Raw genomic sequence first — 23,258 nt, 5'->3', positions numbered from 1 at the left:
ATTACGCCTCGAGTTGACAAACGGCGCGGCAGTGTTGCGACGCGGAGCACGTGTATCGATAAGATGTTGATCACATTTCACGTCGTGCGAGTAAATTATTTCGATCCTTGAAACATTCAATCGGCCTCTCGTCGTCGCGTTAATTAACAACGTTCCTCTCCGATCGAGTCGTACTCACGCGAGTGTCGGTGTCAGTGCCGTGAGTGAATATCCGGAGCAGTCAGAGATGCGAGAGAGTCGAGATGCTGGATCGAGATGTCAGGACGCGAGCAGCAATACATCATGTTTCCAGGTGTGTGAAGTCATGTATTATATTATATACGAGCTTTTCGATAATGAATGTTTAACGAATTTACCGAAAATACAAAGTAGTTTCTTTAAATACCGTTTAATAAAATGCACGAAATAATCAGGGGATTACCTCACCGAAAGAAAGAAAAAGTCCGTTACATATCATGGGCTTTCTACAATAAGCCGTTAGTCGTAACACATAAACCATAAGAAAATCCACCAATTAGAATTCTAAATTCTTCATTTCTATTCTAAAGGACTGCAATTGGTGAATTTTCTTATACCTTATGTGTTATGCGTTATGTGTTACGATTAACGGTTTATTATAGAAAGCCCATTAGACTTAAAATACCGAACGATTCTCTTCTGATTTTTAGTGATTTTCATTAAAGATATGTGTACAAATAATTGATACATGAAGAGTATTTTATTTTTATCTTTTGTGTGTATACGCAAGTTATAGAATTTCATTTCGTAATGTTATTCATTCAGCACGATCTTTTAATTGTTTCGAGTGGTATGTAACGTGTATAAAAATACGCCACAGCACGCTGAGGTATCCTCGCTCGCGTGGATTTGAATTTCGCGATCGCGGTTATCGTATCGCGTTCATACACTGCAACGTTACACTGAGGGAAAAAATTCGACTAATTTAACAAGACACCAGTAGCCGCGATGAATGGTTTGTTGATACGGAACAGTAAATAACCCCGCAGTGGGAACAAATGATTCATTACTTTCAATTTGCTGCTTCGAGCGGCACTTCTATAACGTGGAGACGTAACTAACCTAATTTAGATGAACGAGGATAACAAGTGTGATTTGCATCTCAGGCAATCTCAATGTTTGTTAAAATGACAAAAGATGAAAAGTGATTTACAACGACAACTGCTGGGTCTGTTTCCCTAACGATCATCCAACAACAAACGCGCTTTTGTTCTGATAACCGAGAGATTTCCCTCAATGTAGGCGTCCAATAAATAATAATAATTATTATTATCATACATTTCATACGCGTTTTCGCGCCGTGATTATTTTTACAAATAAAAACGGGTTAGATTCGCAAAATATCGCGAAGCTCTTTTATGCATGAGAATTTCACGCCACTCTCGATTACTCCCAGCGCTTCGCTGATTGGTTGGGTTCTTTTTTTAATTGACGATCTTTCTACATTCGCGTTGCGATTATTTTGCTTGCAAATGGCAACTGATATCTTCCAATCGATCGATTTCAGACGCGATTCGCATGATTGAGTGAGTGTGACAGAATGCCACGATTCATCGGCGGCGATCTTCAACGAATCTTTTTACGATTGTTACGTGAAATGTCGCAAGTGATGCAAATTCGTTAAACGAGTCTGCAAACATTAATTTCAACCTCATCTTTTCGTTAGTCGAGTTTATAAATTTCGTTACGGAGCACAAGCAAAATTTCCATTAATCAACGAAGCGTTCGTTAATTAATACATAAATATCGCCGTTTAAGTACTTTTTACATTTCTTGGAGTGAAAATACTGCCACTCTTGCAATAAGAGTGAAATATTCACTCCAATCGAGTCTCCAAACATTCACTCCCATGAAGAGTAAAAACTGCTTATTATACAGGAGTGACTGTTTTATTCGACTGGAGTGAATATTTCACTCTAATTGCAAGAGTGGCAGTATTTTCACTCCAAGAAATTTAAAGAGTATACACTGAGTAAAAGACATTCGAAGAGGAGGGTATGATTTTTAGGCGATTTGGAGACCGCTAGGTGAACGGAAATTTCCTATTTTCTCCTTCGTATTTTTTCCTGTAGAATTAAAAAATCGACCTTAAATTTACGCCAAGTAAAGGGAAAAATAGTTATAGACATTTAAACGTTGATTTTCCCTAAAAGTATTTTGAACGTTAATATTTTTTTAATTGACTGCTGCTTTTTCTCTGCTGCTTAGAGTATATTCTCATACCATTATCAAGTTTTGAGAAAATAAGTCTCCTATGTAACGTGAGATTTAGCATCTCTGAAAAGGTCAAAGATATTTACGATGGCAATGTTGGAAAATGCATGATTTTCAGAGAAAATCAACATTTAAATGTCTATAATTATTTTTCCCTTTACTTGGCACAATTTTAAGGTCGATTTTTGAATTCTACGGGAAAAAATACGAAGGAAAAAATAGGAAATTTGCATTCACCTAGCGATCCCCAAATCGCCTAAAAGTCATACTCTCCTTTATTTGCGGGATATAAAGTTCATTCGCAGAAATCAAATTGATTTCAACAGAAATCAATTTGAAATTTACAGTAGTCGGCTTTATGTACTGGCAAACATTTCAAGCGTTTCTTCTCGATGCAAGTGTATCGGCCGCGTCGCAAATGAAGTATGGAGTGCAATCAACGCGGGACGATGCAAAATGGATGCTCCACATGATGGAACGGAGTGGACTACTCATCAATGGACCTGACCGGACATTGGTGTATCTAGTCGACATATCGTCATCAGCGGTGAGTGTGCAAGCCAACGTTCACAAAGAGCCATTTCATCACGTACTGCATACCGCGCATTGATCGTAACGTAAGATGCGACGCAATGCCCTTGAAAATTGCGAGCAAACCGAAATATCAATTTGTCGATAATCGCGAGCGCGCAGCGGGCGTCACGGACGGCGTAGCCGTTCAGGATCCCCGATAACAATGCCGTTTCTGCAATTTAACTTTAAACCACAGCGGTCTCCGGCGGCAGGAAACTTTCTGTCGCGGATTCACCCCTCGGGTGGAACGTTTCCGAGAAGCGCTCTTGACATAAGCGCTGGTTATAAGCGAAGTTGCCTCGTTAGGCCCTCGCCGCGGTGTTGCGTTCTCGCGAAAAGTAGAAAGAGAAAGGAGTCAAACGCCCTTGCGAGACGAGGTACGGCGATGTCTCCCGTCTTGTTGCAAATAATTGTTCTTACGATCACTTGTTGTAATTAATTATTCGTCTCCACGAGCAGCCTCGCCTCATGAACGTTAAGCTCCAACGCGGCTCGGATATGTTTCCCTTAACGAGGACGATCACCTCGTATATATATACGTACATATATCCGCTGAAATGGAATTTGCGCAAATCGTGTCTGATCGCCCGTTATGGAGTTATCGAGCCCCGGAAATTAAAGTGCGGACAATAGAAACGTGACAAAGCAAGCTCGCTTTACGACCGCTCGTTAAAACACTACTTTTATCGGTGATAAAGGCGGCAAAAAAATTCCGAGGCCTACGTTTTATATTTGCCGGCGCGAGTTTGCCGGCGAGATCGTAAAAACCACACGGGTGTCCCAGCTGACGCGCCGTTCTTTAATCCGCATTACGATCGTTTTCGCGGATAAGTATGAGGAAAATGACATCCGCGGGTAACCTTTGTCCCCTAAATGATGCGTCGTGAAGTTAAGGTCAAAGTACCAACGCCTGGACACTGATAACGCTGATACCTAACTCTGCACATTCTTATTGCTTTGTTACTGAGGTAAGTTGGCAAAACCGATTATTTCTGCTATTTTCTACTAAGTCAGAATTGAGCAAATAGGATTTTTAAATATGTCAAAAGAGGCTTTGTAATCCTTATTTGTTTGTTTCTAAAATCTGATAAAGAACAAATAATTGATTTTGCCAACTTACTCCGTAAGTAACTAACTAGCTCCGGTCTCCTCTATATTTTCTGAAAAAAATACTTAAATTTTGAATTCTAAAAGCATAATTAGCTAATACCACCTTGATGATCTGATGTTGCCCGGGCTATCACAAAGTACCAAGAGGATGAAATTAGAGGGAAGTGAGTGGAGTATCCAGGTTTCACATAGCCTATATTTTCTACAGGGTCCTGGAGAGTAACTATGCAAAATTTGATCCTGATTGGTCAAAGGGTTTAAGAGTTTATAGAGAACAGATGGATAGACATTATATATTGTCAGTTACTTGCGATTTTTTTTTTTTTTTTTTTTTATTTCCCTTTCTATTAAGTAATATTTCTTTTCTACAAGAAATATTTTCTTGATAGTCTAAATAGTCTTGATATTTAATAGTCTTCATATTTCTTGATAGTCTTAAGTATATACATCAAAAATTTTAGAAAAGCTTACTGTTATATATTAAAAAAAAAGAATATTTTAGATACTAGGTTTTTCACGAAAGCAATTGTTTATTCTATTTGAATAAAATAAATTTAGATTCCAGTAAATATATTATTGGTGTAGCCACCAAATGAATATTTACTAGTTTTTATACATTTTTTCTCTCGGTGTTTTTTCTCACGAAAAATATTGCACGATTTTTCTCACGATGATAAATATTGCACGTAACAAATAAATCAGCACGTAGTATCTTGCAATCGGCACCTCGAGAATATTACTCATTTCTGAGATTTCCGTTCGAGAAATGTCAAAAATTCGCAACAATTTCGCAATCTTTTATTCCAAGACTTTTTGCCCGTAGAGAATGTTCAGACTCTCTCAGATGAGGAAAGTGAAGAAGCGAACGTTGACACTTTTTCTCGTTAGGCAAAAGTATCGCAGACGAGCGACGCTCGAAGGATAACGTTCCCGGCGATAAGTACGTGCAAGATTGATGTATAATACATGAAACTGCGTTACACATCCAACCGACGCGGCTGGCGGGCGTTCTCGCAGTTTCCAGCTAGGCGTCTCGTTGCAACGACGTCACGACGCGAGCGATTATCGATGCGCGCAACTTCAGCCATTACATATTAAATCGGCGGTCGAGGAAGATCGTTGAATTCCTGACTTGAGCCGCAATCCGACGCGCGCCGCGCAAGTTGTAAACTCCTCCGCACGCGGCGATGTGTTAATCATTGAAATTCGTTGTTTGAGTTTTCTTGGCGCGAGCAATGCTGCTGGAGAACGAGCGCTGCTCGTTCAACGATAAAACGAAACCAAGAGTCTCGCTTAATCCTCGAGTGAATGGGAGAACGAGGGAAGGGCGCGTTACTTGCAATTGCAAATTCTTACTCCTGCAATGTAATCTCTCGCGCGTCTTTCCGTCAGTCCGTCCGTCCTTCCGTCCGTCGAATCTCCGTTATTAAGTTCCGCCTTAGCGGCGATTATTACGAGTCTTTTTACTCGCTCTCGCCAGCAAATAAATTTGCCGTGCTCGTCGGCGGTAGATAAGGATCTCTGCTCGCGATGCTCTTCGCCCGTCGAGCTAAGTACGTCTAAGTACAAGCGTAAGAAACGATTACATATCGAGCGAACGCTTTCCCAGCTGTATTACGGGCCGGCAGTACCTCTTGCGTTTAATTTGAGACGCGGCGCCGTCGTAAAATCGCGCCCCGCGACCTGATTAATAATTTACGGAAAATTGCGTCAGCTGCCGTCCGTCCTTTGATTAGGCTGCCGGCGCATTCAATTTATTAATTAACTCTCCTTACGCCACGCCAACGCTCGTCCAAAACTGCTTTCAATTATAACTTCGGAAACACCTATATAATTCAAGGGTGACTGTAACGCTGACGTCGTCGTCGTCGTCGTCGTCGTCGTCGTCGTCATCATCATAGGCGCTTATCACCCGAGAAGCTACCGCCTACCGATGTTTCTCCTCTCTCGCTTATTTCACGCGGTGTTTTGTCGCAGCGCGAGAAGAGGCTTATCGATAGCCCGCTGTGCGATTACTTACCTACAACCGCCCTGTGTCCTTTCACCCTCCTGCCGATGTTGGGCGACACCAGGCTCAGTCTGTCGCCTCTCGCGCCCAACAACGGACTCGGGCTCCTCCTCGGGGGTGGCTGCTCGACAAATAGGCCGTAGCTACTGCCGGAGCTCATGCCGCCGTAGTTACTGCCGATGGTGGTTCCGATCCCTCCGGTCAGTCCCCATTCCGCCACGCTGTCGATCGAGCTGCTTCTTGGCAGACACGAACTCGTCGTGCTGCAGTCTCGCCTGTCGATTCATATTATTTCATTGTAAGAATAACAAGGGTGTTGCGTGGCGCGCGCCGAATTTCTATTAGGGGAGTATTCTGGTTCGAAAGGTTGCAAACGAAAAGGTACGGAATCTTTTGTAGGAAAACGAAAAAGTCGAATAACATCAAACTTGACATATTCTTTAAGCTTTGTTTCAAAAATATATTTTTATTGTCTGATGATTTAAGATCTGTATTAATAGTTATCACTTGGGACTTGTTTCACGTGACTTTCTCAGATTCCTTCTCTGAATTAGAAATTTCTCAATTAAACTATGCGTGTGATATTCATATCTGTAGTTTTTCAACCGCAAAAACTTTCGTCTGTCTCTAAATTAAAATCTGAGTATCCTACTTGAGACGAGTTTCAAGTAATAACTATTAATATTATCAGTATCTAGATATTATATCTTTTCTGATTGATACCGAGTTCACTTTATCCGAAGTTCTTGTCGCGAGTAATCGCTGAACGTCGAGGGCGTTAATTCGTCGGAGGAAAAAGCTGCAGGTTTTCTCCTTCCCGTTCTTTTAGGAGAAAGAGAAAGAGATGGTTGGGAGTTTTCGCTTTTTATTCTTATGACGACAATTAGCGTATTTTCGTCGTGTTCTTCATCACGAGACAGAAAGAAAGAGAGATCTGTAGAGTCCACGATGAGAGGGGGAAAAAAGCGTGCGCGCCAATCCCTCTTCGACATCCACAGCAAGGAAGTAAAGTCCCTATCGTGCGTATGACGCGTTGAACGGCGATTGGGATCGTAAATCAAGTGATCGATGCATTTTCGTGGGTGCGGTTCGCGCGATGCATACACTGCCGATGTCACACGACCCCGACGTGCTTTTCCCCCGTTTTAAGCGTTTCCTTGTCGACCTACCACCTCATCGAGGTGACGGTAATTTAATATCGCCCGCGTATACGCACGCACGCACACACACACACACACACACACACACACATACACACGCGCGCGTTTGTATAATGAAGATACTTGATGACTCGGAGTAGAGTATCCTAGACGCGACTACGCCCACGCACTGGCTTCGCCACGCCGCCGCATCCTTTCGTCGAACATCGAATTACCGTGGCGCAAAGAGCGCCAATGTTTAACAGTTTTATGCGCCATGGTGTAAGGAATTAGTTTGAACCTCGTCGCATGCACGCGTTCACGCCGCGCCTCTGTTGCATGGCCGACAAGTATAAAGTCACGCTCGAGAAGCGAAACGCGAGTTTGTGGATTAACTGTTGATTCTGCTTGCAGTCTGCTGCAAGCAGAACGCGTCGACTGCCAGATCATGTCGGATGCTGCGACAGCGTCTTATTAATGTTGAGTGTAAGACACATAATCGATCGCGTACAACCCGCAGTCTTGAGTGGAAATATTTACTTAAAGATCTCGAGGGGAGAATTCACTCTGCATTAGTTAAAAATCACTCAAGGAACTCGTTTGTGGTTGCTCCACATTCCGAGTGGGATTCCGCTCCGGGAAATTCAGAAAGTATCTTTGGTTACCCGGAGACTTTGAATTAAGCTTGGTAATAATTACTGAAGATCATCACGTGGGATTTAATTTACCGGGAACATCGAGCCGTATCTCATCCACTCGAAAATGTTGGCGAAAGCTTTTCCACATAACACAGACACCGTTCCTGCGTCACTTAAGGAGAATCCACTGACAAGAATCGCGCGATTATCGCGGATAATCGCTCTCACATCGCGCTTAATCTGCGACAGGACACGGTTTATAATGAAGGCGAGGAAATCGGTCTCGAGCCGACGGAGGGATCACCGGGAGCGAATCGGTGCGCGCAGGTCAAGCGCGCTTAATCCCACGTGGAGCTCCTTTCCCGCACGGAAAGCAGCGTGAAATTAACTAAGGTTCGTTACTTCCATCGAGAGAGACGATACTCGGTCTTGATTCTCCGTTTCTCGTGAGTCCCGGGAACTCTCGTGGGGCATCAGCTGCCGCGTTCTCTCCTCGGAGTGACTTGGCGACATTTGTATTTTAATCCGGCACGGCAATTTTCGTAACGCGGGGGAGGCTCTCAGCCGCGCGCGTCGATTTCGCTTAAAGCGAGCTTAACTCCGAAGGCCCGCTCGAACAGGACGAGGGTATATCTCGGCAACAAATGGGAAATCGCGCCGGTTTTCGGAAACGGAAACGCACTAGTTGGCAATTGCTTTCCGCCCTTACACGCGGAACCCGCCTGGCTGCGAGATAACGCACAGCGGAAAATCTATCGAGAGGCGCGCTATTCATCGACGCGCGACCGATAACAACGCGCTTGCGATAGTATTGTTAACAAGGAAATCGCGCACTCGATATCGTCCCACGCTACAACGAGAAATTCATTGTGCACGCTTGCTGCAGGAAACGATAACCCGGTGCGATATTTCGGGGCGCGCGCCTGCTGCATCTGGAATTGTATCTGAAGTCGCGCGTATCCGGTCCGGTATCTCGCTGAGAAATGACTTTACTCATTACAACGCAGTTGCTTTCCCTCAACGCGACGATTTATCGTCGGCCGCGCGACGTAATCGCGATCGTCGGTCCGGGAGAGTATTCGCTAAGTATGAGCGATTCGTCTCGTTGCTCAACGAGGTGTGTTCCTTAACCGTCTGATATTTCGGCGGTCACGCGAAATAAATATCACGGCTATAAATAACGCGATCGTATCACGTAAAGGACAAGGACGATACCACATCTCGCCGCCAGTGTGTGAAAAAACGCTGCCTGCTTATGGCGTGACGGAGGGAGCGTAGGTGGCAAAGAGTGGTATCGCTCGAGTTAACCGTCACTATGGTCCAGCGGATCCGCAGATAAGAGCTCACGGGAAAGATATCGAGTTTATTTCGCGAGCCTGTCCGCGCCGACGAATCGAGCGATCCTCCAAACGACTCAAAAGCGAGTCCACGGTGCAATCGAGAGACAAAGAAGCGAGCTTTGCAAAGCAAATGCCGACTGCGTTGATTAAGTAGTCTCGCTCGAGCTGACGTTTGTGTCTATTGGTTTTCCGCCTGATTTCGTATTCCATTCGTTCCAACCCGGTGTCTCTGTCTCTCTTTGCGCGGGTTGTATTCGTCGGCGTCGATTCTGCTTTGACCGACCCTTGACCGATCGATTGGAACAAGTTTCGCGCGGCAACGCGATTCTGTAAACGAGTAACTGAAAGCTGACAAGAAAAAAGAATTTTTTTTTTAATACACAGTGCGTCCAAAAAGATCTAAGAGAGACATTGCATGTCAGTGTCCAGCATCCCCTTGAAGGGTGAAGTTCTTCTTACAGGAGCGTCTCAGCTTGAGTATCAGAAAGGCGTATTTAGTGTTTGCTAAGCGTCCGGAACACGATCGTAAGTCGGACGGGGATCGTAAGTCATACCCGATCGCGAGGTGTAAGATAGCAAGCATAGCCCGGTATCGGCGCGCGGCATACTCTCGGTTCGGTGACATACCTCTCCCAGGAGAGCCGTCGTGGAATTTCATCGCTGGGGGTGAAACTCGGCCGCTGGTTCAAGAGCCTCGCGAGCCTGTTCAGGGGTTGCGAGCCGCCGATACTGCTGGTGCTCAACCTGCCGCTCCTCGCTGAGTGCTCCTTGGAGGATTCTCTGCTAGTCGGGCCGGAGTCGGAGACGCGGCGTTCTGTGTCACAGAGAAGAGGTCGGACGTGAGGAATCCTCGCGTGATCGACACCGGTGGAAAATTGGAAAGTCCGTCTTGGCCGATTCTCCGCCGGAGTCCATCGCGCGCCACCGAGTCCTCGCGACATTGCTCGTGTCAAGAACGAGGTGTACGTAGGGGAAAACGTCCGATACACGGATAGACAGAATTGATATTACTTTCTTGTACGAATCCTTCTCAACTGTACTATGTTTTTCCAACAGTGCAGGAATATAGAGATAGTCAGCAACGTTCCCGCCGACTCGTTGTTTCTTTCGTCGCGCGAGACCGTCTTTATTAGGGATGAGAGATCGAATGCGAGGTGTACGTAGGGGAAAACGTCCGATACACGGATAGACAGAATTAATATTACTTTCTTGTACGAATCCTTCTCGACTGTACTATGTTTTTCCAACAGTGCAGGGATATAGAGATAGTCAGCAAGTTTTACCAACAAGTAAACCTACGCTGAGGGAAAAATTACCTTAAAATCAACAAATATCACTTTGATGCCATTAACATATTTATTTAAATTTAAATTCTCTTTATTTAAACCAAATATTGTTTACTTAAATTAGGTAAACAATATTTGATTTAAATAAAGAGAATTTAGATTTAATTAAATATGTTAACGGCACCCATAAAAAAAATATTTGTTGATTTTAAGATCATTTTTCCCTCAATGTACCCAAAAGATACACTCTGATTTCTTTCTAATTTTCGCATTAATGTAGAAGTACAAAAATATTTAGGTCATATTTGTTTATTTTGGCCCACTTTGAGTTTCACGGGCAGTTTATAGCTTTTTAATTTTCTCACTCCTATCATCAACAAGTACAACAAAAATGCATGAGGAATAAGACGCTCCATTTCCTAAAATATAAATAACATGTATGAAATGAAAGATAGTCAATTACTGCAAAACATCGATATCGTATTTACAAAATTCTATATAATAACTTTTATTACAAAATTCTCTGCCTGTATAGCCGGCCAGTTTGCGGATTTTGTCAAATATTAAAATGCATGGGAATTTAATTATTTATCAGTTAATTAGTTAATTTGTTCATCGCCATGCACCTCAAAGTATTTGATAATATAACAGATAATATTTGAACGGACGTTTTTCCCTATCTGTGCGTCTTTTGTACGATTCTCCTGGACGAACGAGCGAACTTCCACGACGAAGCATCGGTCGGTTTCGGCAATCCTAGTGAAAATTCGCGCGCTCGCGTAAAGCACCGGTAAAGAAACATGCATGCGAGCGTAAACACCGTGTCGACATGTTGTTTATGACGGCTGTGCATTTTCTTGCAGCGTGGAAACAAAACGCCACACCTCGCTGTTCCTATGGAGTGTGTCGTCGCCCGCCGCGTTATAAATTCAGCGTGTTCCACGTGTTTCGCTGTTTTGTTGTTGTCGTTATACATAAAAAGGATTTGTGCCCATGTATGTATGGATGTGTGTGTGTGTATGATATGTGAACGTCCATTCCAATCGAAACTCCGCAACACCTGAACATATGTGTGCGTGTTTGAAAGCAAGGAAACGATCTGTCTCGAACGTATGCCAGTCCGAGACACTGCCGTTTTATCTGCCTCGATCCCAAATCGCAGTCTCTCAATAGCGCACACATAACAACAACGAGGACGACTCCATTTTTACTCAAGCTTGCATTCCGAATAGCACAATAATAGGCTATTATACTCAGGGGGACATTGATGCGCTGTAGATCATACTCAAGCTCCGCTCAACGTCGCGCGAATCGGACAATCGACGAGACCACCGTCGGGATTACTCGAATGATCCGCATGCGTGATCAGAAAGAGAGAAAGAGAAAGAGAAAGAGAGAGAGAGAGAGAGAAAGAGAGAGAGAGAAAGAGAGAGAGAGAGAGAGAGAAAGAAATGCGAAGGGTGCGCAAGTGAGGAGACAGGATGACACGTGGGTGACACGAAAAGTACCGTAAGAACATCAGCTTTTAAAGCGCGGCGGTGCTGAAACTCTAACATATAAACCTGAGAGTAAGAGAGAGAGAGAGAGAGAGAGAGAGAGTGAGTCTCCATTCTAAGACTTATCCAATAAATTCTTTGGGTGCCTTACCTATCGTGTCGTCCGTAAAGGATATTCTCGGCGTAAGAAGCTTCGTACAATGGGAAGTCGCGCTTCCGCGCTTCGCGCAAGTCGTACTGTCCGTAGTAGGTGGTACGACCGATATCCCCGTTGTTACCGCTGAATGCGAGCGAAAGATGACTGTGATTAAATGTGAGGGGCCTGGTGTCGCGCTTACGCGCGATTGTTCTTAACGGCGCGAAAACGTGACGCGGTCGCATGCTCTCGCGCGAATCCTCGAATTTACGACTGGCGGCGACGAGCTCGCTCGTGATTTCGCGACGTCACGGCTCTCTTGGCGAAAAACTCACTCGCGACATGAGGTTAGCTTGAGCCCTTGCGCTCCAAAGCGTGCCCTGAAGCATTTTTCGTTGAACTTGGAAAATGCGCGTTGGCGCCTTTCGGGTTTTTCATCAAAATTTAAACTAGTATCAAAGCTGATTCGGAGCCCGAAAATAAGTCACCTCCAAAAGCCTCAAGAACTTTGAAGGGACAGCTTTGACTCAACATCCTCTCAATATTGCCTGCAGATTTATTCTGGAATTCTGACAATATTGGAACTCGCGAAAACCTGTCTACACATAAAATTGAGTCATAATCATTTTTTTACTATTTACCTCCCTACAATTATAAATAATTGTCCATCATTTATCTTTTTCGCGCCGACTTCCAATATCGTTAGAACGTTAGAATGGGATTGTGGCTGCATAGGAATATCGAATATCGAAATTGTTGCGTGCTTTTTGCGGCTTTTGAGGTTTTTGAAGTTGGTTTATTTTTAGGAAAAATTGTTTTATTTCGTACTTTTTATTAAAAATTTATTATTGAAATCTAAAAAAGTTTCTTCCTGAAGTCGGTTAAAGATAAAAGTTTCGTCTTATATATCTCCAAATGTTCTCGGATTTTTAAGAAAATAATGGAGTTATTCGATCCTGAGGCAAATCTGGATAATAATGTTAATCTAAAACCTTAGTAGATAACATACTGAACACACAGCAATTTTCATCTCTAATGATTCTCGAGTTACCAGGGAACATACAAACAAGTAAACATACAGACGGGGCGAATGAAGAACCTCCTACACTTGAAGTCAGTTAAAAGGCGTAATGGTGGTGAGCTTTCCGGGAAATTTCGTCAGCCTTCGGGCACAGCCTTGGTCACAAAGCGCACACAGGACACACAAAGGGACAACAGGGCACAAAGGGCTAGAGTTAAATTCATCAGACGACTTATAATCGAACTAATTCATCTCATTGCGCTCTACTCACGCGTCGGCTGTGCGGCTGTCGTTGAAAATCCGCGTCGCGAGAAGAACCGCAAGAAACGACACAATGTCCCGGAACAACGGTAAGAGGTAATATTGTATTTTCGCAAATTCAAAAGAGCGAATTACCAGCGGCAAAATGACGAGAGCCGGGCGTCTCTCTCGCCGCGAACTAAGTGCGCCTCAGACGCAAGAGAAACCGCGGGAAGCAACGAAAGATAGAGGAAACATTGTCGCTGGGTGGACCTAGACGAGATAGAATGAACGGTATTTACGTGCGAGACTGCGAGAAAGAGAGAACACGACGAGATCGCGGTCGCGAAATAACGAGAGGTGTAGAAGAAAGCGGCTCTCTTCGGGCTTCATCATTAACACTCACCATTGTAACGAGCTTCGATTTGAGCTTGAAGTATGCTGAGGCCGGGTGTAACAATGGCCGGCAGAGTCCTGGATCGCAGCAGAGGCGCCGGTCGTCCTCCAGGACCTCGCGCCGATCTGTTCTCGGGTTTGCATTCTGGTACCGGAGCGCTGTAATCAAAAACGAATCGCCGCAATGAAACGGTCGTCGTTGCTGCTGCTAGTTGATAATTAATGCGATAAATTACGCTTCAGTTGTTGTTACTATTACGTGCCGTATTTGTTGCTTTTAGCAAATCGATGGCTAAATCGTCTAATTGTAATCGAACGCACGCTAACTGCGTTAACTCGCTGGATGCGCGTTAGATGTGAGTTACATGTGTGTGTATAATGTATACTACTGAAAGAAAAGTGCTATATTTAGAAAAATGATTGGCCAAACTAAAATTATAGTTATTTTTTAGCTTAACTATATCTTTGGTTGTTGTAACACAAAAATGGTAGTGGTAATATGCATATAAAATTATTATCATATAATATTATAATATAATTTAATGAAAAAAATAGTTTTCTTGACCTAATTTATAGTAATTATTTCTCTATGATTATAATTACAAATACCAAACACATGTTTTTCTCAATGTCAATTAATAAAAATATTACTTAAAAGGATAATGTACAAGTTATTAGTTTCATGACTAACATTTTCTTTCTGTATATATGTTTATTACACACCTACACTGTGCGTGTGCCCATTCCGTTTTCATCTCGTGTCTAATTACGTTGCAGGAGGGTATATAAATTTCCAATGCACGATGTACGCATCATTTTGCAATCCGCCGAACTGATGCGATATAATCTCAGCGGGCGTAAATTAGATCAATAATAATCCGTTACGTCATGATTAACCCGTCGCATTGATGGAACTAGTTTTTGCCATTAATTCTCGCGTGCTAAAATGTCGGGCTAATTAGTGCCGCGTGTTATTCCCGACGATAGTCCTCGTGTGCTGGAAATACAATTATCTTTCGAATGTGCCGTGATTATATACCGGCAAGAAAAAAGACAGAGAGGAAGAGAGAGAAAGAAAAAGAGAGAGAGAGAGGAAGAGGAAAATTTGTATGTTTTTAATTCGCGTAGCAGCTTCCGAAACTTGATACACTGATGACTGCGTTTGTTGTTACACGAGAGGAAAAGAGATACACGCCGGATACTCTTAGTCCGTCGAGTATATTGTCTTTCTCGCGAGGGACGGCAATTTCACGACAAGATGTCGCGACACGACGCTTTCGTGGTTTTCCGGAAATTCATCTCCCGACTTCGCCTGCCCTCGGGCACGGCATGTTGTGTAGCGCCAAGGACCAATATCTCAGTGGAAATATCCTTCCCGGAAAATTTCCAGGAATTTTCCCATCTACGATACCGCATGCCTGCTTGTTCTTTCTTCCCTTTTCTTTTTTGCTTCTTAATCACTTCGCGATACTCGTCCTCCAATTTCCAGATTGAAGAGGTCGATGAATACACTGATACATATTTGAGCTGCAATATCTTCAAAAAAAGAAAATAAATAACGTACACCTTATCGGATACACATTTGAAATGCTATATGTTCGAAAAAAAGGGAAAGAAGTATGAAATAATGCACATTTTATCGGACGCGCGCTGTCATAAACGCGTGTGTTTCAAAATTAGGGGTCATTCAACAATTACGTCATACCACAAGGGGGGAGGGAGGGATGGATTTATTGGTTTGCGTGGCGATTGTGAGGGCAGGAAGGACAGAGAGGAAGCGAAGGCCGTAAAATCTCACACGGATTTTGTATCGAAATTTTTACCTGAAAAATATGATATTCTATAAAAATAATTAAATTTTGTGTTAATGATAAAAAAAATGTTCGCTTCGAGATATGTTTTCCCTTCAAACCACGACTTTTATTAATTAAAGTTACAAAATGAAAAGTACATTATATTCTATAAAAATAATTTAATTTTGTGTTAATGACCAAAATGTTCATTTCGAAATATCTCTTGCCTTCAAAATAGCTTTTGCTAATTTAAATTACAGAATAAAGTAATTAATTTGATATTATTGAGAGAAGAAATTATATTTGTATTTCGAAAGAAGATGTAATAGCGCGGTCTAATAATTATTACAACATTATTACAAGCTATTTTTTCTTTTTTCATATGTCAGAGGGAGGGGAGTAATTTCACACGTCACATGACATTGCTAAAGGGCCCAAACAAAATCGTGAAACAAAATGTGGCGGGGAAAAGGAATGGCGAAGGGAATAAAAATGCTAAAAATTCGCGCGGACGTTGCTTAATGGTCCCGCAAAAACATCGCGTTCACGACGGCGGTGCTGCGAATCGGACATTCGCCGCCTCACTTGTGCGACGGACACCCCTCTGTTCGCGACCGGATGGCATCGCCGTTTCCCGGGCGAACAAGCGAACGAAGACAAACAGCGACGTGTCCTAACGAAGTCTTTCGGAGTTTGGCGCGGCTGAAAAAGTATACGTACGAGCGTACGAGCGAGCAGACTTTCCCGTATCCGCAGCGACACGTCTCGCGAAGAGTTCTTGATTGCAGTAACTCGCTTTGTACGAGAGTTGCACTCACAGCTTTCTCTCTCTCTCTCTCTCTCCGTCGAGTTCACCTCGCCCTCATTTTCTCATTGCTTTTGATCGTCTCGGGGACCGTCTCGCAAAAAGTCGGTGACAGTTTTCCCCGAGATATCTCGAGGTGCGCGACGACGAACGCGGGCGTTCGTCCGCGCGATTTGTCATTCGTCTTGCTTGCTCGTAATTCGCGCTCGCAGGAATCTGTCTTACGTCCAAGAAGTACAGGTGTCTTGGGGGCAATGAGCGCTACACCGAAGTTGCATTGAGATTAAAATCGCTCCCACGGCAGCGAACCTCCCAACGCGGCTTTAAAAAAAGCACGATCTACCGAGGTTACGTTTTTTCGAAACCCTCGACTTGCCTGTCAACAACCTGGCGAAAATACGTGGAATATTTCGTGATCGGAGGTTCCACCGAGCACGATAACGCTTTCAACATCGGAAATTGATAGGACGTGCGTCGAAACGAAGTGTAAAACGCGTAACATAGACTCCCCGCCTTTGTTTTAATTCCTCATAAATGGAGGATTGACACGTGATATCGATAATAAGGAGAGAATGATTGAACAGATAAATCGGCTCACTGTACGATAAGTGACGGGTATGGAGGGGCAAAAAAGGAAAAAACGCGTTTGCAAGCTTTTTATTCGCCTCATTCGGATACCAAGGGCAGAATTCCGCAGGGCATGACGAGTTTTATGAGAGGGTGCCGCTTTATACAGGAGGACAGAATTAAATCAGTCCGCCTAATGACGAAGTAACGAACGAACGAAGCGAAACTTCAGAGAAATTTCGCGGTCTCTTCCTCTCTGTCTCTTTCTATCGTCCCTCCTCTCTGAGCAGAGTAGAAAAAAAGAGGAAAGAAACGTTCGCTCTCGGAATGGGGTACAGACGACGGAAGAAAACGGCGGAATTTAATTGGCCGCGCGCGTCATCGAAAAACGACGAAGGGTTGAGGGGAATGGCACGTTCTTGGGACAGGGGATGGCATGGGAGAAAATAGAAGAGGAAGAGCAGGGAACCACAGGAAACGCCCAGGTCTACTTAATTTATGGAACTCGCGGGAACGAATAGGCTTACGACGTCGTGAAACGACGACGCAAACAGAAGTAATCGCTGACTCTCGAATCCGGCCATCCACGAAGAGAGAAAGAGGGTGAGACGTATTCGTCGCAGTACGAGCATGGACACATAAGATAGACTGTACGTTGCTGTAGAACGAATGAAGTCGGCATTAGTAAGAGAGGACAGTGAAGATGCTTTCCTTGTCTGTTGTCTAGTTGATAAAGAGAACAGAAGAGAAGAAGTGATTACAGGATCAAAATGCGTCTTCTACTCTCATGTTTCATTCTCTTTTTTGCCTCTTTACCCCCTCCTAGATTTAGCGCATCTCTGTCTTTCAGTTTTGCCATCAACCGTCCCGTAAAAGTGCGCAATCTATTCTGTTCTACTCTATAAGTCTATGAGATCATTCTACCTTTCGAGTGAAATTTCATCCCACGAAACTTGAAGAACATAAGCATGTGGTACGAAGAAAGTTCTCACGTCATTATAAAAGAGACGCTTTATACTCCCTCATGGATACTCCAATTGTTTTCTTTTACTTATTCATTCTGATTGCTCGTGAGCTTATATTATGATGAAGAGATTCCGTGTCTTTCACATGGAAAAAGGGTCTTTGTTGAACACACACATTTCGGAAAACCGTTTACTGAGTCTCCGCAAGATCGCAATACGCCGAAACGATTATTCACCTCACAGCGGATAGGCGAGTTTTTCCCGCTCTTCCGGCACGAACGTATGATACAAGAGACGAGTTTTTCCTCGTTGTTCGCTTTCTTTTTGTTTTTCGTACACGGTGCAAAAGTCGAGCGGGTGTCCGCACCGGGATATCCGATTGTGCGAGCGAGAAAGAATACGGGCCGACAACAACGAGTTTTCTATACGGCGCTCCGTTGGCTGAATACTTTTCATTAGACATGTCGATCGACGCGGTTGCGAGCTCGACATAGTGCGCGACCGGAAGACCTTACGTGAAGAAAAAGAGAATTTCCGCGAGTGAAAGACCGAGGGAGGAGGAAGGGATAAAATCAGTGGCAGAAATCTTCCTTTTTCCGATAATCCATAAGAATTTTGTAAACAAAAATCTATTAGGTGGTAAACTTAGTTCCTGCGGCTCACAGTTAGATGACGTTAGTTGTAGGTGTAATTTATTTTGACATCTGAAACTGGCTGCATTTTAGAGGTTAGACATTTGTCAATAAAATTCAGTGCGAAGAGATTCATTTAAGCGAGCAGTGCTATTTTTTCTTTTGATTAAATATGGAACGTGATAAGTTGTTTTTTCGACATGTGCTGCTTCATTACTTTGACTTGAAAAAAACTGCAGCTGCAGCTCATAAATTGCTTTTCGAAGCTTATGGCAATTATGCTCCATCGGAAAGAACATGCCAAGTATGGTTTCAGCGATTTAAGAGTGGTGATTTTGATGTCAATGATAAAGAACGCTCAGGCCAACCGAAAAAGTTTGAAGACACCGATTTGCAGGCATTATTGGACGAAAACTCTACTCAAACGCTCCAAGAATTGTCTGCAGCATTAAATGTTACTCCGATGGCTGTTTCCAAACGTCTACATGCAATGGGAAAAATTCAAAAGGAGGGAAAATGGGTACCACACGAATTAACCGCAAATGCCATTGCGAATCGCTTAAACATCTCTATTTCTCTGCTCGCCAGGCAGAAAAAGAAGAGTTTTTTGTGGCGCATAGTGACTGGCGATGAAAAATGGATATACTTCGATAATCCTAAACGAAGAAAATCATGGGTAGACCCTGGCCAACCATCGACATCCACACCAAAGAGAAATATTCATGGCCACAAAGCAATGCTTTGCATTTGGTGGGATATGCACGGCGTCGTTTATTATGAGCTACTCAGACCGAACGAAAGTATCACGATATCAATCACAATTAAACCGTCTGAATGAAGCATTGTTGAAAAAAAGGCCAGCAATAGCCAGCAATCGATGTAAAGTCATGCTTTTGCACGACAACGCTCGACCACACGTTGCCAAAGCCGTCAAAGAAACACTGATGCAGCTCGAGTGGGAAGTTTTCCCGCACTCAGCGTATTCACCAGACTTAGCTCCTTCGGACTATTACTTGTTCCGGTCGATGCAGCACGGCTTGGTGGATACACACTTCAGAAATTACGAAGATGTGCGAAAATGGATCGACGAATGGATTGCATCAAAAGACCAATCGTTCTATCGTCGCGGAATCTACGCGTTGCCCGAAAGATAGGAAAAATGTATAGCTAGCGAGGGAAAATACTTCGATTAATATATTTTTTGCTTTTGATGTCGAAATAAATGAGTTTTTTAAACAAAAAAACCGCAGGAACTAAGTTTACCATCTAATACATAAGCATACAAGGTGTTATAGGAAAGAATCCACCACTTGTCGACTTTCTGTGCCGACAGAATTCCGTAGAAAATTATTTACAGAGGCAAACCGCAACTTGGAAGTTCGCACAAACGTCAATTTCGGGTTAGCCACTCGTCACCGAATTTCTTCGCGAATACTTCTGGGAAAAGGTCTTTTCACTTATTGAAGGAACGGCGACATTTCCCGCGATCACCGCGACACATGGGTCGTCCCAAAAGGGCCAAAAGACCCATGAAAGAGACATAGTCTTTCATGATGAATGATCGTGGAAGCCATCCTCGACATTCTTTTATCGCTGTTCTTGGATCTTTGCGACAGTAATTTCTCGATCAACAGCGATTCAGTTCGCGACAATAGCCAAGTGAAAGCGCTTCTGCCTTAAGACCCGTAGCGATCGACGAAATTCATAGACCTGTCGTGTCGTATCGCAGAACTCATAGATGGAAACAGATCGACAGGATGTAGACAGGGAAAGCAGAGAAACTATCTTAAGTTACAAGTTATAAGACGATCTTAGAAAACAATATTTGCAACTATATAATCGCACAGAGAAATAATCACGCTATAAATTATGGAAGAAAACTATTTCTTATTAAAAGAAAACTATTATAAAAATACTGAATACTGAACTATTATAAGATAACTGTTATAAGAAAACTATTTCTTATTAAATTCTACTATGTTAGTGATAATAAATTTATATTCATATTATCACTACTATTTTCGTGTTAGGACAACCAAAAATATGGTTATGGTAAAAAATAACTGCAATTTTCGTCAGGTCAGTCATTATTTTCTCTCAGCGTGGCGAAGATTTATCGCGAAGATCAATTCGCGCGGGTCACGGTCGCGTGCGTGAAATTCGCGCGACTCTAAGTTCGCTCTTGAGAATTCCGCTTTCGTGGCGCTTGTCGCGCGTGACCATCCGAAGGGAGTCGAACGTTCGCACGCGAGGGCTACGAATCTCGTCGCGTGAGGGGACGTGAGTGTAATCGAAAGAAAGTTTTCCTAGAGATTCGCCGCGTGCCGTGACATTGCAAAGTCGGACTCACGGGCCGTGCAATTTCCTGAAATTAGAAGCGCGCGTTCCGCATGACATCCATGCCAACGCGGTCTGTTGTGAACTTCTCGCGTCCATTACGTCAGCGGTCGCGGGGTCAAACGTAAATTTTGAGAGAGCGCCGCCGCGCAAAGTGGAACAACAGCCGGGAAACGTGCGTCGGGAATGCTTTACACGGGCGCGATAAATTTACCGGTAACGAACCGGCCCCGGCAATGAAACGCAGATTTACGGCGCGCCACGTCGTCGGCGTGTATGCATGTTAATGCAATCGATTTCCGAGGCTCATATTATTTTCCGACAGATACGCGAGACGCTTCAGCGTACAACGTTCTGGCCGGCTCTAAAAAAAAAAAAGAAACACCTTCAAAGTTGAAATAAATTAATATCATCAGAATTAAACCCACTTTGCTAACTTAGCTCCTACACAGAGAGAACGATTTATTGATTCAAATAAATGTTTCTTTGGAATAGTCCAAACGAATTATTTGGTTGACACAACAAAAATATTTCTTTAGAACTAAACCGCAAATAAATATTTTTGTTGCTTCAAGCAACATTTTGTTTGATCAATCGAAAAATTCGCTTGGACTATTCCAAAGAAGTGTTTATTTGATTCAACCAAATCGTTCTCTCTGTGTACTTTAAAATCCTTCATTGTTTCAAACGAGACCCAAATCGAAATTTTGATCTTACTTTTAGCCTCACTATTCCATTTAACACTTATTTTGATACTTTAAAACCTGCATCAACCTCTTTTAATTGTATTTAATCTACTCGAGTCGAAATTTTTATCCTACTTTCAGCCTCGCTATTCCACTGAACATCTACATTATTTTGACGCTAAAGAAAGTGAAAAGAAAAATTTCGGACATCAGCAGAGTCCAAGTAGGAGTAAATTGCATAATTAGAATTAAACCTATTTTGCTAACTCAGCTACTACTGCGTTGTAGAATTCAAGGCTCAATATAGGGCTAAAATTTCGACTCGGGGATCCTCCTGCGAACAATTCTATCTGACGTATCGGGGGTCACGATTAGCCTCTTACAGGTACTCGTACTCTCTCTCTTCACTTAGGAGAGAGAGAAAAGAATCTGTCCGCGCAAAGTCGCGATCGAGTGCAATCGATCCGCGACTCTCACGCTCGGAATAACGGCACATCCACGTGCCTGCAATTACGGAGAATTCTGTAAACGTCACTCGCTCACCATCATCGGCATTGAAACAATAATTCCGCGCAAGCTGCGCCGTGAAATCTCGCCGATAATTCTCGTCACGATATTTCATGCACGTTCGCAAGCTCGCCCGCGTTACGAGCCACTAAATTTCATAATTAGCTCGATGTTTAATTAAATTCGCACACATCTCACTTGGCATCCCGCGCGCATTTGTCGACTCGTTTGTTTCGCCATCAGCCGCCTCTCCTTTCTGTCCACGAGAGGCCGCTTCTCTTATCGATATACATATTACTCGCGCGGAGTGCAATCAAGGGGCGAGCTGTTTGTTTTCGCCAGCGCCGACGCTGAAATATTGAAGGCTGTGGCGATCCGCCGATAGAAGGCAAACGAAGAATACCTTGCAAAGTGAAAAATCAATAGCGGCTATTTATACAAGCGGAAAGATTATTGATCGGCGATGGTGAGCAGACGGCGGGCCACCATCCTCTCATTTATCTTTGATCGTTCACTGGGTCCCTCTGATCGTCGACGCGGTATCGCGCGTCGTCAATAGACATCCTTTATCTGTCACGCGTCCGATGAGCCAACGACGACGAGGACCCAACGACACGAGTCCTTTCGTTCGGACGTCTGTTCCGACGCGAATACTCGCGACCCGCTTTTAACGCCACTGCTCCCTTAAAGTGAATTGGTGAAAAGCTTTCTAATCAGTGAAAAGAGTGCTTGTCACCGGTAGTCAGTAAACACTCGCCGATTTTCAGTGACAACACTTCCAGTTTACTGCTTTATCTTATATCAAGTTGCGCAATGAGTAATTTCGGATTCTTTTGGATAAAATGAAACGATGATATCAGGTTGTTGCGTAATTTCTGTCGTTTACTGGAAGCAAAGTGTCCTTTCACTAGAAGAAATTTCTATTGAGAACAAGACTTACTGCAGATGAAAGAACCCGAGTCGAAATTTTAACTCTATGTTGAATATTGAAAATTGAACATTGAATTCTACACCGCAGTAGAAGCTAAGATAGCAAAGTAGGTTTAATTCTAATGATATAATTTACTCCTACTTTGATGATGTCTGAAATTTCCGCTTTCGCTTTCTTTAGCGTCAAAGTAGATTGTATTAGGACCTTAACTTAGTTTCCGCCCGCAAATGTTAGATGGCAATGCAAACAGTTCTAGTAGTCATTACTAACGAAACAGGTAGTTTGTGATTAATTTCGACATTTCTCGATAACATTCAGTCAGCATACACAATTATTTTCCTAAACAACAATTTCTTTTGCTTTGTGAAAAATGGAACGCGATAAAGTGTTTTTTCGACATGTGCTTTTGCACTATTTTGA

The 23,258-nt window shown here is 43.2% G+C and overlaps 1 protein-coding gene across 5 annotated transcripts in view; it reads right to left on the bottom strand.

The window, feature by feature from the left end:
• Positions 1-23,258, bottom strand: part of LOC116841322 — a 139,416-nt gene that overhangs the window by 52,823 nt on the left and 63,335 nt on the right. For 4 of the 5 annotated variants that reach the window (XM_032809150.1, XM_032809141.1, XM_032809173.1 and 1 more), the window contains exons 3-6: positions 13,626-13,774; positions 11,974-12,102; positions 9,668-9,854; positions 5,936-6,198 (exon numbers count right to left, since the gene is read on the bottom strand). In XM_032809150.1, coding sequence (XP_032665041.1) covers positions 5,936-6,198; positions 9,668-9,854; positions 11,974-12,102; positions 13,626-13,774 — 728 coding nt within the window. The remainder of the gene's footprint in view (positions 1-5,935; positions 6,199-9,667; positions 9,855-11,973; positions 12,103-13,625; positions 13,775-23,258) is intronic. The other variant, XM_032809165.1, reaches the window with a different exon arrangement.

Source organism: Odontomachus brunneus, unplaced genomic scaffold, assembly GCF_010583005.1.
Source record: "Odontomachus brunneus isolate Ranch 3 - 2012 unplaced genomic scaffold, Obru_v1 Obru_scaffold_002, whole genome shotgun sequence".
NCBI lineage: Eukaryota > Metazoa > Arthropoda > Insecta > Hymenoptera > Formicidae > Odontomachus > Odontomachus brunneus.
The sequence above is the reverse complement of the archived record's forward strand: the minus strand, read 5'-3'. Positions and strand labels throughout refer to the sequence as shown.